The sequence below is a fragment of the Myotis brandtii genome, unplaced genomic scaffold, assembly GCF_000412655.1.
Source record: "Myotis brandtii unplaced genomic scaffold, ASM41265v1 scaffold419, whole genome shotgun sequence".
Lineage (NCBI taxonomy): Eukaryota > Metazoa > Chordata > Mammalia > Chiroptera > Vespertilionidae > Myotis > Myotis brandtii.
In genome coordinates, this window is record NW_005366075.1 from 92754 (window position 1) to 104374 (window position 11621).

Sequence of the window (11621 nt, forward strand, 5' to 3'; positions counted from 1 at the left end):
AAAAAAAAAAAAAGACCGTACCCTTTTATGTAATGATGTTTACTTTGAATTTATATTAGTTCACACAAACACTCCATCCATGCTTCTGTTCCGGCCCTCCGGTCCAGTTTAAGAACCCATTGTGGCCCTCGAGTCAAAAAGTTTGCCCACCCCTGCTCTAGACTGAGGCTTGCTTGGGGCTCCTGCGTGTCACTGAGAAGGTGATCAGGGTGCTGCTCATCTGGGGAGGGGGTTGCTCCCTGGAGGCAAGAGTTAGAAGAAGGGAGGCCCCATCAACACATCTCTCCCGCCATTTATTCCCACAGTGAAGACTGGTTCCTGCCAGTATGGAGCACGTGGGACTAGAGAGAGAGGGAGGAGGGAAGGGAAGGGTGAGGGAGAGGAGAGAAAAGAGGCGAGTATTAACAGTGGTCACTGGAAGCTGTCACTGGGAGTGGTTCTATTTTCTTTTATGCTTTTTGATATTTCCAACTATTCTGACCACAAATATGTAGAAATATTTTTATGGTCAGAAGACTAAGTAAATAAATAAATATCTTTACAAAAAAAGGTTAAAAAGTCTGGAAAATGAAGCCGTTGCATGGCAGGCGCCACGCAGCTCACACAGCCATGCTTTGCAGACACCGCCCGCAGCGCAGGTGTGGAGGGAGGCCTCCTGCACTCGTGACAAGAGACGGAAAAGCTTTTTGAACGTTAAATGCCTGGCGAGCTGAAAATGCAAACATAGCTTCTTAGCAGAAACCCTCAGCCTGCGCGTGCAGCAAGCCAAAAGGAAAAGGAAAGGCTAAACGATCCGAGGCTCAGCCCACAGGCGTCCGCCAGCAGAGGGCTGGCCAGATCGCGGATCCGGGAGGCAGCCCGCAGGGGACAGGCAGTCCTTCCAAACACCGAGCGGCCAGTGGGTGTGAGGAGGGCAAAGGACCATCAAATACACAGACACTGACTCCCAGAGACACCGCCTGCGATCTGGAAACAAGAAGAGATTTACTTTTTCGATGCATCCATCAGCAAAGGCAACAGGCAGCCCGGGAGGCCATGAGGAGGCAGGACGTGTCTGGGAGCTGAGACACCGGTGATTTCAGAAGCTGTGCCCCAGCCCCGGCTCCCAGTGAACTGTGCTCTGGTTCTGCCACTGTTTTCCCTCAGGTCACCTCGCTGGAGACTTACTCGAGTGCTGTCCCCCACCCCTGTTTATTTATTAAACGCCGGCACTTCCAAGGAGGCAAAGTGCAGTTGTGCAAGAGTGCAGGGGGCAAAGGCGCCCGCACCCTGGTTTACCGGCCCTGCCGCAAACCAACCCCAGCCTCTCCAGGAGCAGCCCGTCGCTCCCAGGACCCCAGCCAGCTGCTCGTCCTTGTGTTCGGTTTGTCAGCAAAAAGCACCAAATAAACAACATGCGTCATTAATGTCACCCAAGGACATTTCTAAAAGTAAAAGGTGTTTATAAACCCTTGGGGCACGGGGCCAAACACACAATGAACATGCCAACCTAGTAAAGACTGTCCTATGGGGTGTGTATTCAGTGGTGGATTTCGTGGCACCAGATATTTGAAAAGATTTCTTTCCCTCATTCATCTGCTCTGTTGACACTGTCATCTAAATCAGCGGTCGCCAACTGGTGGTCCGCGGGCCACTGGTGGTCCGTGAGGTCCGAAAGGTTGGCGACTGCTGAATCAATAGGTAAATAACCCCAATGAATAGATACGTAGGACTTATCCACAAATGAAAACTGCCAATGAGTATTGTTCATGCACCCTGGGCTTCTCTCCATAAGGTAGCTGTTCTCCATAAGGTGGGCCAACGACTGATCTCCATTTCCTTCTTTACTTTCACGCCCTTGAGTTCATCAGAGCCTTGTCAGAACGGCGGAGGTTACCAAAGGTGTGTCTGCCAGTGCACAGCATATGCGTTCAGGTGGGCTGCCGTTCACTGAGGACATTAGTGATGAATACAGTGGGGGGTAAACAGGCCATCCACAGGCCCCATCTGGTCCATGAATGCATTTAGTTGGCTAGCACGGTGTTTTACAAATCCAGAACCATCACATTAAAAACACACAGCATAGTGTTTCCTGAACATCGACACCTGTCCAGTTCACCACAGTCCCACCACCCCCCGGCCTGGCTTGGCAGCACGCTCTACTCATTCACATGGCTTGCCCGGCCTAGATGGGCCTTGGAGTCAGTTGAATAATGTCTGTTCCGAAGATTTCATCTTGGAACAAAGGCCCTCTTTCATGTTCTGGACAGACATTAATCCTCACCTCAATAATCTCCTGACATACATGTGGTCTTCCACTTCGCCCCCACCCACCTCTGTCCCTCCAGACGTCATCTCCCCCCTCTATGTACCCCAGTCCATGCCCAACACACGTATCTGACACAGCCATCGGCCAGGCACCTAACCCCCCACCCCCTGCCCCCAGGCTCTCTCACCGGGTCCAGCATGAAGCAGTTGACCCCACAGGCCATGGCCAGCACCAGCATGGTGGCACTGCCATAGAGGGCATAGCCAGCCGCCACCAGGTTCCGGCCCGGCTGCAGGGCGTCCTTCTCAGAAGGCTCGTCGGTAGAGTTCTAGGACAAGAAAGAAAACAAAACACATTTTTGTTCTGTTTTGCGGTTCTTTTTGTTGTTCTTTTTTTTTTTTCAGTTCAACCATTAGCAAGATGCATTATCAAGATGCTTTCTTGATGAAATAGGGCATTTTCTTAGAGGGACCCTCCTTCACGAACAGTGATGTCCTCATTATATTCCCACAGCAGCCTTCCCACAGGCCCCTGATTTCCTGCAGCTGGGACCTTCTTTCCAATTACCGCCCTCCTCCGATTTTACTAATTTGATATTCCCTCATTTCTCTATTTTCACTTTCAGAACAGAACATGCCTTCTTGCCAGCTCCCGCTAATCTAATCTTGTTATGGGCATCGATGTCTTTCACCTGCCTACTCCATCGTTCTTTAAACAAATTAAGACTGGGCTGCAGGGCCGCGAGTCTGGTGAGGACATCAATTCCACGAGTTCCTGCCAGTTGCCGCCCATCCCCCAGGGAGCAATGTGGCCCACATCACTCACACACCAAGGAGATTCTCGGAAATATGGGGACTTAGAAAACCCTCCAGAGCCAGCGAAGACCAGGGCAGATGCTCCCATTGTGTTGACCATGACCCACGGTAGGAAACACTGGCTCCATCACAAACCAGCATCAACACACACTCACATGCGCACATGAGTACAGGAATGAAACGAAACAATCTTACACTTAGAACATGACGTGCACCCTCATCTTTTCTTTTTTTCACTAAGAACACAGCCCCCTGGGTCATGTGACCCACAGTTTGCCTAATATTGAGGAATGAAACACCCGAAGGAGGCTCGACAATCGTTTAGTGAGCACCTACAAGGTACTTGTTTAGGAAATGGGATGAAAATCCTGTTCCCAAGGAGCAGAAAGTGGAGCAGTGGAGACCGCCTCTCCTCCATTGTACAGCAGGTCCAATTACCCTCAGAAACCCCATGGAAGCTGCTGTTGATTTTAGCTATGGGGTTGGGGCAGGCATCACATAAATGGTGCCACTCAGCAGAACCCTGCAGGTTAGGAAGGATTTTGCCAAGCTAAGGCGCTGGGCAAGGGCGGGGTTTTCATCTTGCGGGAAGGGACGTACACAAGCTAACAGAGAAGCAAGTGCTGTCCACGGGGCGGGGGCTGGGGAGGGGCCATGAGAGGAATCCAAGGCGAGGTGGAAGGAGAGATGACGGAGCTGGAGAGAGAGCCCGGGCCAGTTCTGAGGGCCCCGAATGCCATGCTGACGACCTTTCGGCTTCCTCTTCAGGACCCAGCAGGCATCAATGGCATGGGACAAGAGTGTGACAAAATTGGACATCCCCACATGGAACCAGCTCTGCCACCAGCTGTTTCTCTCTTCATGCTCAGGAATTAGTAACTGAGAGACACCGAGAAGGGCACCCTGGAACCTGAGATGACTGACAGACCCGTCAGACGCCGCGGGGCAGGTCCTGGGTGCAAGAGCCACGTTCTGTACCATCTGGGATCAGGGACCCCAGAAGTGAAACATGCTTTACTGCCATGAGCTCATGCAGCCAGCGGGCCCGATTACCCTGATTTTATTCTGCCAAGAGAAAGCGGCAAAGGCTAAAACAGACGTTCCGATTGTGACCTCCCAGGGCAGGGGTCCCAGGCCCCGGGACCTGGGTGGGAACTTAATCATGGGGTCAGTGCGCAGTGGGAGCCAAGCTGCTCTTGTCCCTGCCCCCGTTCTCCTCCAGGTAAGTCAGGAACCAGCACATTTCTGCCCGGCTCAGGGGCTCCCCGCCCTCACTTACCGGGGGGAACTTCTTCCTCTGCACATACTCGGTGACCGCAGGGTCGAAGTCCTTGGCGTAGCCCTCATTGAGGCTGTAGATGTTCCCTTTCTTTTTGATCTTCACATCCTTGTCCACCAAAATGAACTCTCCAATGGCCTGTGAAACAGGAGGCAAGGGGGAGAGGTGATGAGCCCCCCTCCCCCCCTCCCCCTGCCTGTGTGAGGATGCAGCAGGCTGGCTCAGCTGGGGGAGGGGGCGCAGGGCCTGCGGTCACACCCATGCACCAGCACAAGGAGCTTGGCTTTTGTTTCACAGGTTTTCCTTCTTGAGGGATCACTGACATGACATTGCATTGTGGGACGATCACCAGCACAGGGAGCGCGTGGCCCTGGGACACCCACGCCCTGAGATGTGCATGCCTTCTGGAAAACATTTAATTTAAGTAAAGGTCGGTGCAGACAGGAGGCGGGCCTCAGAAGGGACAGACAGCTGGGCTACACCAGCTCGCCCAGGGGCTCAGGGCTGCTCTCAGCTTCCCGTCCCCACCTGGATGGTGTTTCCCTTCCGTGTGTTGCTCTAGAAAAGAGCAGAGCCTGAGTTTTGACTCACAGCACAGGTAACGTCAGCGGCCTTTGCTCACTGACTCTCAGGGTCTGTCAGAACGCCCGCCCGCCAAGCCCCAGGGCTAAGCTGATGCCTTTAGAGCTTAGGTTCTGCTAAAGACTTTGCAGTTGGGAGGGAAAGTGTCAATTAACTCCTGTGGCTAATAGACTGAGGCTTGCTTGGGGCTCCTGCGTGTCACTGAGAAGGTGATCAGGGTGCTGCTCATCTGGGGAGGGGGTTGCTCCCTGGAGGCAAGAGTTAGAAGAAGGGAGGCCCCATCAACACATCTCTCCCGCCATTTATTCCCACAGTGAAGACTGGTTCCTGCCAGTATGGAGCACGTGGGACTAGAGAGAGAGGGAGGAGGGAAGGGAAGGGTGAGGGAGAGGAGAGAAAAGAGGCGAGTATTAACAGTGGTCACTGGAAGCTGTCACTGGGAGTGGTTCTATTTTCTTTTATGCTTTTTGATATTTCCAACTATTCTGACCACAAATATGTAGAAATATTTTTATGGTCAGAAGACTAAGTAAATAAATAAATATCTTTACAAAAAAAGGTTAAAAAGTCTGGAAAATGAAGCCGTTGCATGGCAGGCGCCACGCAGCTCACACAGCCATGCTTTGCAGACACCGCCCGCAGCGCAGGTGTGGAGGGAGGCCTCCTGCACTCGTGACAAGAGACGGAAAAGCTTTTTGAACGTTAAATGCCTGGCGAGCTGAAAATGCAAACATAGCTTCTCAGCAGAAACCCTCAGCCTGCGCGTGCAGCAAGCCAAAAGGAAAAGGAAAGGCTAAACGATCCGAGGCTCAGCCCACAGGCGTCCGCCAGCAGAGGGCTGGCCAGATCCCGGATCCGGGAGGCAGCCCGCAGGGGACAGGCAGTCCTTCCAAACACCGAGCGGCCAGTGGGTGTGAGGAGGGCAAAGGACCATCAAATACACAGACACTGACTCCCAGAGACACCGCCTGCGATCTGGAAACAAGAAGAGATTTACTTTTTCGATGCATCCATCAGCAAAGGCAACAGGCAGCCCGGGAGGCCATGAGGAGGCAGGACGTGTCTGGGAGCTGAGACACCGGTGATTTCAGAAGCTGTGCCCCAGCCCCGGCTCCCAGTGAACTGTGCTCTGGTTCTGCCACTGTTTTCCCTCAGGTCACCTCGCTGGAGACTTACTCGAGTGCTGTCCCCCACCCCTGTTTATTTATTAAACGCCGGCACTTCCAAGGAGGCAAAGTGCAGTTGTGCAAGAGTGCAGGGGGCAAAGGCGCCCGCACCCTGGTTTACCGGCCCTGCCGCAAACCAACCCCAGCCTCTCCAGGAGCAGCCGGTCGCTCCCAGGACCCAGCCAGCTGCTCGTCCTTGTGTTCGGTTTGTCAGCAAAAAGCACCAAATAAACAACATGCGTCATTAATGTCACCCAAGGACATTTCTAAAAGTAAAAGGTGTTTATAAACCCTTGGGGCACGGGGCCAAACACACAATGAACATGCCAACCTAGTAAAGACTGTCCTATGGGGTGTGTATTCAGTGGTGGATTTCGTGGCACCAGATATTTGAAAAGATTTCTTTCCCTCATTCATCTGCTCTGTTGACACTGTCATCTAAATCAGCGGTCGCCAACTGGTGGTCCGCGGGCCACTGGTGGTCCGTGAGGTCCGAAAGGTTGGCGACTGCTGAATCAATAGGTAAATAACCCCAATGAATAGATACGTAGGACTTATCCACAAATGAAAACTGCCAATGAGTATTGTTCATGCACCCTGGGCTTCTCTCCATAAGGTAGCTGTTCTCCATAAGGTGGGCCAACGACTGATCTCCATTTCCTTCTTTACTTTCACGCCCTTGAGTTCATCAGAGCCTTGTCAGAACTGCGGAGGTTACCAAAGGTGTGTCTGCCAGTGCACAGCATATGCGTTCAGGTGGGCTACCGTTCACTGAGGACATTAGTGATGAATACAGTGGGGGGTAAACAGGCCATCCACAGGCCCCATCTGGTCCATGAATGCATTTAGTTGGCTAGCACGGTGTTTTACAAATCCAGAACCATCACATTAAAAACACACAGCATAGTGTTTCCTGAACATCGACACCTGTCCAGTTCACCACAGTCCCACCACCCCCTGGCCTGGCTTGGCAGCACGCTCTACTCATTCACATGGCTTGCCCGGCCTAGATGGGCCTTGGAGTCAGTTGAATAACGTCTGTTCCGAAGATTTCATCTTGGAACAAAGGCCCTCTTTCATGTTCTGGACAGACATTAATCCTCACCTCAATAATCTCCTGACATACATGTGGTCTTCCACTTCGCCCCCACCCACCTCTGTCCCTCCAGACGTCATCTCCCCCCCTCTATGTACCCCAGTCCATGCCCAACACACGTATCTGACACAGCCATCGGCCAGGCACCTAACCCCCCACCCCCTGCCCCCAGGCTCTCTCACCGGGTCCAGCATGAAGCAGTTGACCCCACAGGCCATGGCCAGCACCAGCATGGTGGCACTGCCATAGAGGGCATAGCCAGCCGCCACCAGGTTCCGGCCTGGCTGCAGGGCATCCTTCTCAGAAGGCTCGTCGGTAGAGTTCTAGGACAAGAAAGAAAACAAAACACATTTTTGTTCTGTTTTGCGGTTCTTTTTGTTGTTCTTTTTTTTTTTCAGTTCAACCATTAGCAAGATGCATTATCAAGATGCTTTCTTGATGAAATAGGGCATTTTCTTAGAGGGACCCTCCTTCACGAACAGTGATGTCCTGATTATATTCCCACAGCAGCCTTCCCACAGGCCCCTGATTTCCTGCAGCTGGGACCTTCTTTCCAATTACCGCCCTCCTCCGATTTTACTAATTTGATATTCCCTCATTTCTCTATTTTCACTTTCAGAACAGAGCATGCCTTCTTGCCAGCTCCCGCTAATTTAATCTTGTTATGGGCATCGATGTCTTTCACCTGCCTACTCCATCGTTCTTTAAACAAATTAAGACTGGGCTGCAGGGCCGCGAGTCTGGTGAGGACATCAATTCCACGAGTTCCTGCCAGTTGCCGCCCATCCCCCAGGGAGCAATGTGGCCCACATCACTCACACACCAAGGAGATTCTCGGAAATATGGGGACTTAGAAAACCCTCCAGAGCCAGCGAAGACCAGGGCAGATGCTCCCATTGTGTTGACCATGACCCACGGTAGGAAACACTGGCTCCATCACAAACCAGCATCAACACACACTCACATGCGCACATGAGTACAGGAATGAAACGAAACAATCTTACACTTAGAACATGACGTGCACCCTCATCTTTTCTTTTTTTCACTAAGAACACAGCCCCCTGGGTCATGTGACCCACAGTTTGCCTAATATTGAGGAATGAAACACCCGAAGGAGGCGGCTCCTGACGAACGGATTGCTGACCGATGACTACCGTCTCATCAGCATTTGATTGGCTTCTTCGTTCCTCAAAGCAGCCCCAACAAATCTTTCAGCTTGAACAGGCTCTACCTGAATTTAAACAGAAATGAAAATGGGCAATTTCTGCCAATTTTATTTATTCCTTTCCCAGCCAGAGATGCCAGCGGCTGAGGGTAAGAACTACTAATGTACAAGGAAGAACTGCTAAAACCATTTCTTTCCATTTTTCCCTTCATCGCCACAACTGGTGGGTTTTTTTGTTTTGTTTTTTGTTTTTTTGTTTTATTTCAGAGAGGAAGGGACAGGGAGAGAGAGATAGAAACATCAATGATGGGAGAGAATCATTGATCACTGCCTCCTGCACGCCCCCTCCTGGGATCGAGCTGGAAACCCAGGCATGTGCCCTGACCAGAATCTAACCGTGACCTCCTGTGGTTCATTGGTCAAAGCTTAACCACTAAGCCACACTGGCTGGGCCCTCAAATTTAATAAAAGGTTTTCGTTGAGGTGGTTGGTTGGTTGGTTGCACAAAAATAAAGCTTTCCACCACATCTCATCCTCCCATGGGGGCCCCTGGAATGCTTATTCCAGCGGTACCCCAGGACCCCCACTCCCACTAGCAGTGGAGAAAGACCATACACTCATTCCACTGAAAACAATGGCACTGAAGTGGGGGCGTATCATTTCCATCCAGCTCCCAGACCGACACATCTCCCTCGGTGCTTTGAGAACCAGAAGGTGTAAGAACTGACAAGTTGATTAAAAACCAAAAGGTGCTTTGTGAGTCAGAGGACTTTTCTGCAAGACCAGCCTCAGTGGGAGGGAGGAAATACTGGCGTTGGGTCTAGTCAGTGCATAAAAGCAGGTCCAATGCTTAAGATCAAACTAAGTTTTTTTGTTGGAAAATCGTGGAATTGATGAGGTGTATTTAAAGAAAACGGAGCAGGACCCTGGCCAGTGTTGCTTGTGGTTAGAGCATCAGCCTGCGTACTGAAGGGTCATGGGTTCGATTCCTGGTCAAGGGCATGTACCTGGGTTTCAGCTTTAATCCCAGGCCCTGGTTGAGTGTGTGTGTGTGTGTGTGTGTGTGTGTGTGTGTGTGTCAACCAATCAATGTATCTCTCTCACATTGATGTTTTTTTCAGCTTTGATCCCAGGCCCCAGTCAGGTGTGTGTGGGAGGCAACCAATTGATGTGTCTTTTGACATTGATGTTTCTCTTTCTCTCTTCCTCCTCCCTCTCTCAAAAAAATATCAATGGAAAAAATATTCTTGTGTGAGGATTAACAACAAAAAAGGATCAGGATTTACACACAAAAAAACTTTTTCAAGTTCACAAGTAAAAATAAATAATTTTTATAACATCAAGAACTTAACTTTGTAAAGTTGCTGTACACCTGAAATGAATACAAAAAAATATTAAATGTAAACTGTAATTGAAACATATTTAAAAATAAAAAAAACTAGAACTCAACAAAAACCACCAATGATTCTTAAAACCTAGTATAATTTGCCATGATCTTGGCAATTCTAATCCAGAAAGAACCAGGGTCAGCTAAGGGAGTAAATGTTTATACAAAGAGTCTAATAAGAAATTCACTTGCTTGCAACAATGTTATTATTTCCATAAATTGTGCGTTTAATGATGAGTCTTCTTCCTTATGGTAATTAGACCTTTAAAAGTCACCACGAGTAATAATATAAACCTTCATTTGTGACTTAGATAATTATGTGCATGTATGGGAGGCCAAGAGGTTGTGGATGGGCACCATCACAAACTTATCACCTCTCCAGGCCCCAGGAGGTATAAATAGCCTTGCTCAGGTTAGGTCTGCACATCCAGACCTGCACAGACAATCTATACTAATAAAAGGGTAATATGCTAATTAGACCGGGTCGACCAGCCATCTTTCGGATGTCTGACTTCCTTCTGGACAAAGCCATGGTGGTGGGGGGTCGAGGTAGAGGCAGTTAGGGGTGAGATCAGGCTAGCAGGGGAGAGCAGTTAGGGGTGATCAGGCCGGCAGGGAAGGGCAGTTGGGGGCAAACAGGCTGGCAGGGGAGGGCAGTTGGGGGTGAGATCAGGCTGGCAGGGAGGGCAGTTGGGGGCAACCAGGCCAGTAGAGGAGGGTAGTTGGGGGCATTAGGCAGGCAGGCAGGTGAGTGGTTAGGAGCCAGTGGTCCTGGATTTCGAGAGGGATATCTGACTGCCGGTTTAGGCCCAATCCCATAGGTATGGGCCTAAATTGGCAGTCGGACATCCCCCGAGGGGTCCCAGATTGAAGAGGGTGCAGGCCAGGCTGAGGGACACCCCCTTCCCTGTGCACACATTTTGTGCACTAGGCCTCTAGTAGAAGTATAAACAGCCTTGCTCAGGTTAGGTCTGCACATCCAGACCTGCACAGACAATACGTTAGGAGAAGCAATAGGCTGACTCTGAGTTTAGTGGCCAGACTGCCTAGGTTCATCTGAACTCTGTGGCTCGTTGGCTGGAGACCTGGGGCAGATTATGTCACCTCTCTGTCCTCCATATGATGTCACGGTGAAATGAGTTATTCATAGCACCTAATTAATTAGGTTGCTGTGAAGATTAAATGAGTTACCTAATGTTATATGCATTGACTGTCACTATGACTTTTACCATTATTTAACACAAAGCAATGAAGACTTTTTAGAAAAAGGAAAAATAGGTTTATTTCTCCTCTATCTATTCAAAATATATCTTGATCATCAGTAGCGTTATATAGATAGCATTTTGGTTAGGCAGCACTAGGCATTACACAGCACTTGATGGTGAAGATATCTGTGCTTTCTATTTCTGCTGCCTAGGAATGTATAATGCAGTCAGAATGGGGTAGCGCCGTGTCAGATAAAAGTCCAGATAAAAGGCAATTTTTTGGGCGGGGCGCGGGGACGGGGGGCAGGCAAGGTCAGCTCTTCATTTGGCAGCATGCTTCTTATATATCTCCAAGAACTCAGTCACGTCTTCCGGGGACCCCAAGATGACTGGCGCCCTCTGGTGGATGTCAGTGGGAACGATGTCCAGTATAGCTTCCTTCCCAGTGGTAGCCAATCCTCCCGCCTTCTCGATGACATAGGCCATTGGGTTACATTCGTACAGTAGTCTCAACTGGAAAACAAGAGTCCAGAGCAGCGTCTTCACACCAGAAGGTATTTCACAGAAAGAGGATTTATTCCACAGCAAAATAGCGCAGGGCTGGTGGACGTTTCCAAGGTAACTGAGACTCTCCTTTTCCTTCTATGAGGTTGTAAAAGCCCCCTCCCACTCCCCGCC

At 50.2% G+C, this 11621-nt stretch overlaps 2 protein-coding genes across 2 annotated transcripts in view; both read right to left on the reverse strand.

Annotated features, from left to right (window-relative positions):
- Positions 1 to 8083, reverse strand: part of LOC102259613 (fructose-1,6-bisphosphatase 1) — a 22371-nt gene extending 14288 nt beyond the window's left edge. Inside the window, exons 1-3 of the mRNA XM_005873761.2 lie at positions 8006 to 8083; positions 7369 to 7509; positions 4343 to 4480 (exon numbers count right to left, since the gene is read on the reverse strand). Of these exons, the coding sequence (XP_005873823.2) occupies positions 4343 to 4480; positions 7369 to 7509; positions 8006 to 8083 (357 nt within the window). The remainder of the gene's footprint in view (positions 1 to 4342; positions 4481 to 7368; positions 7510 to 8005) is intronic.
- A 3058-nt stretch (positions 8084 to 11141) lies between these two features.
- The window catches only part of FBP1 (fructose-1,6-bisphosphatase 1), a 34046-nt gene continuing 33566 nt past the window's right edge, over positions 11142 to 11621 (reverse strand). Inside the window, exon 7 of the mRNA XM_005873736.1 lies at positions 11142 to 11456. Within this exon, the coding sequence (XP_005873798.1) occupies positions 11265 to 11456 (192 nt within the window). The 3' untranslated portion in view covers positions 11142 to 11264. The remainder of the gene's footprint in view (positions 11457 to 11621) is intronic.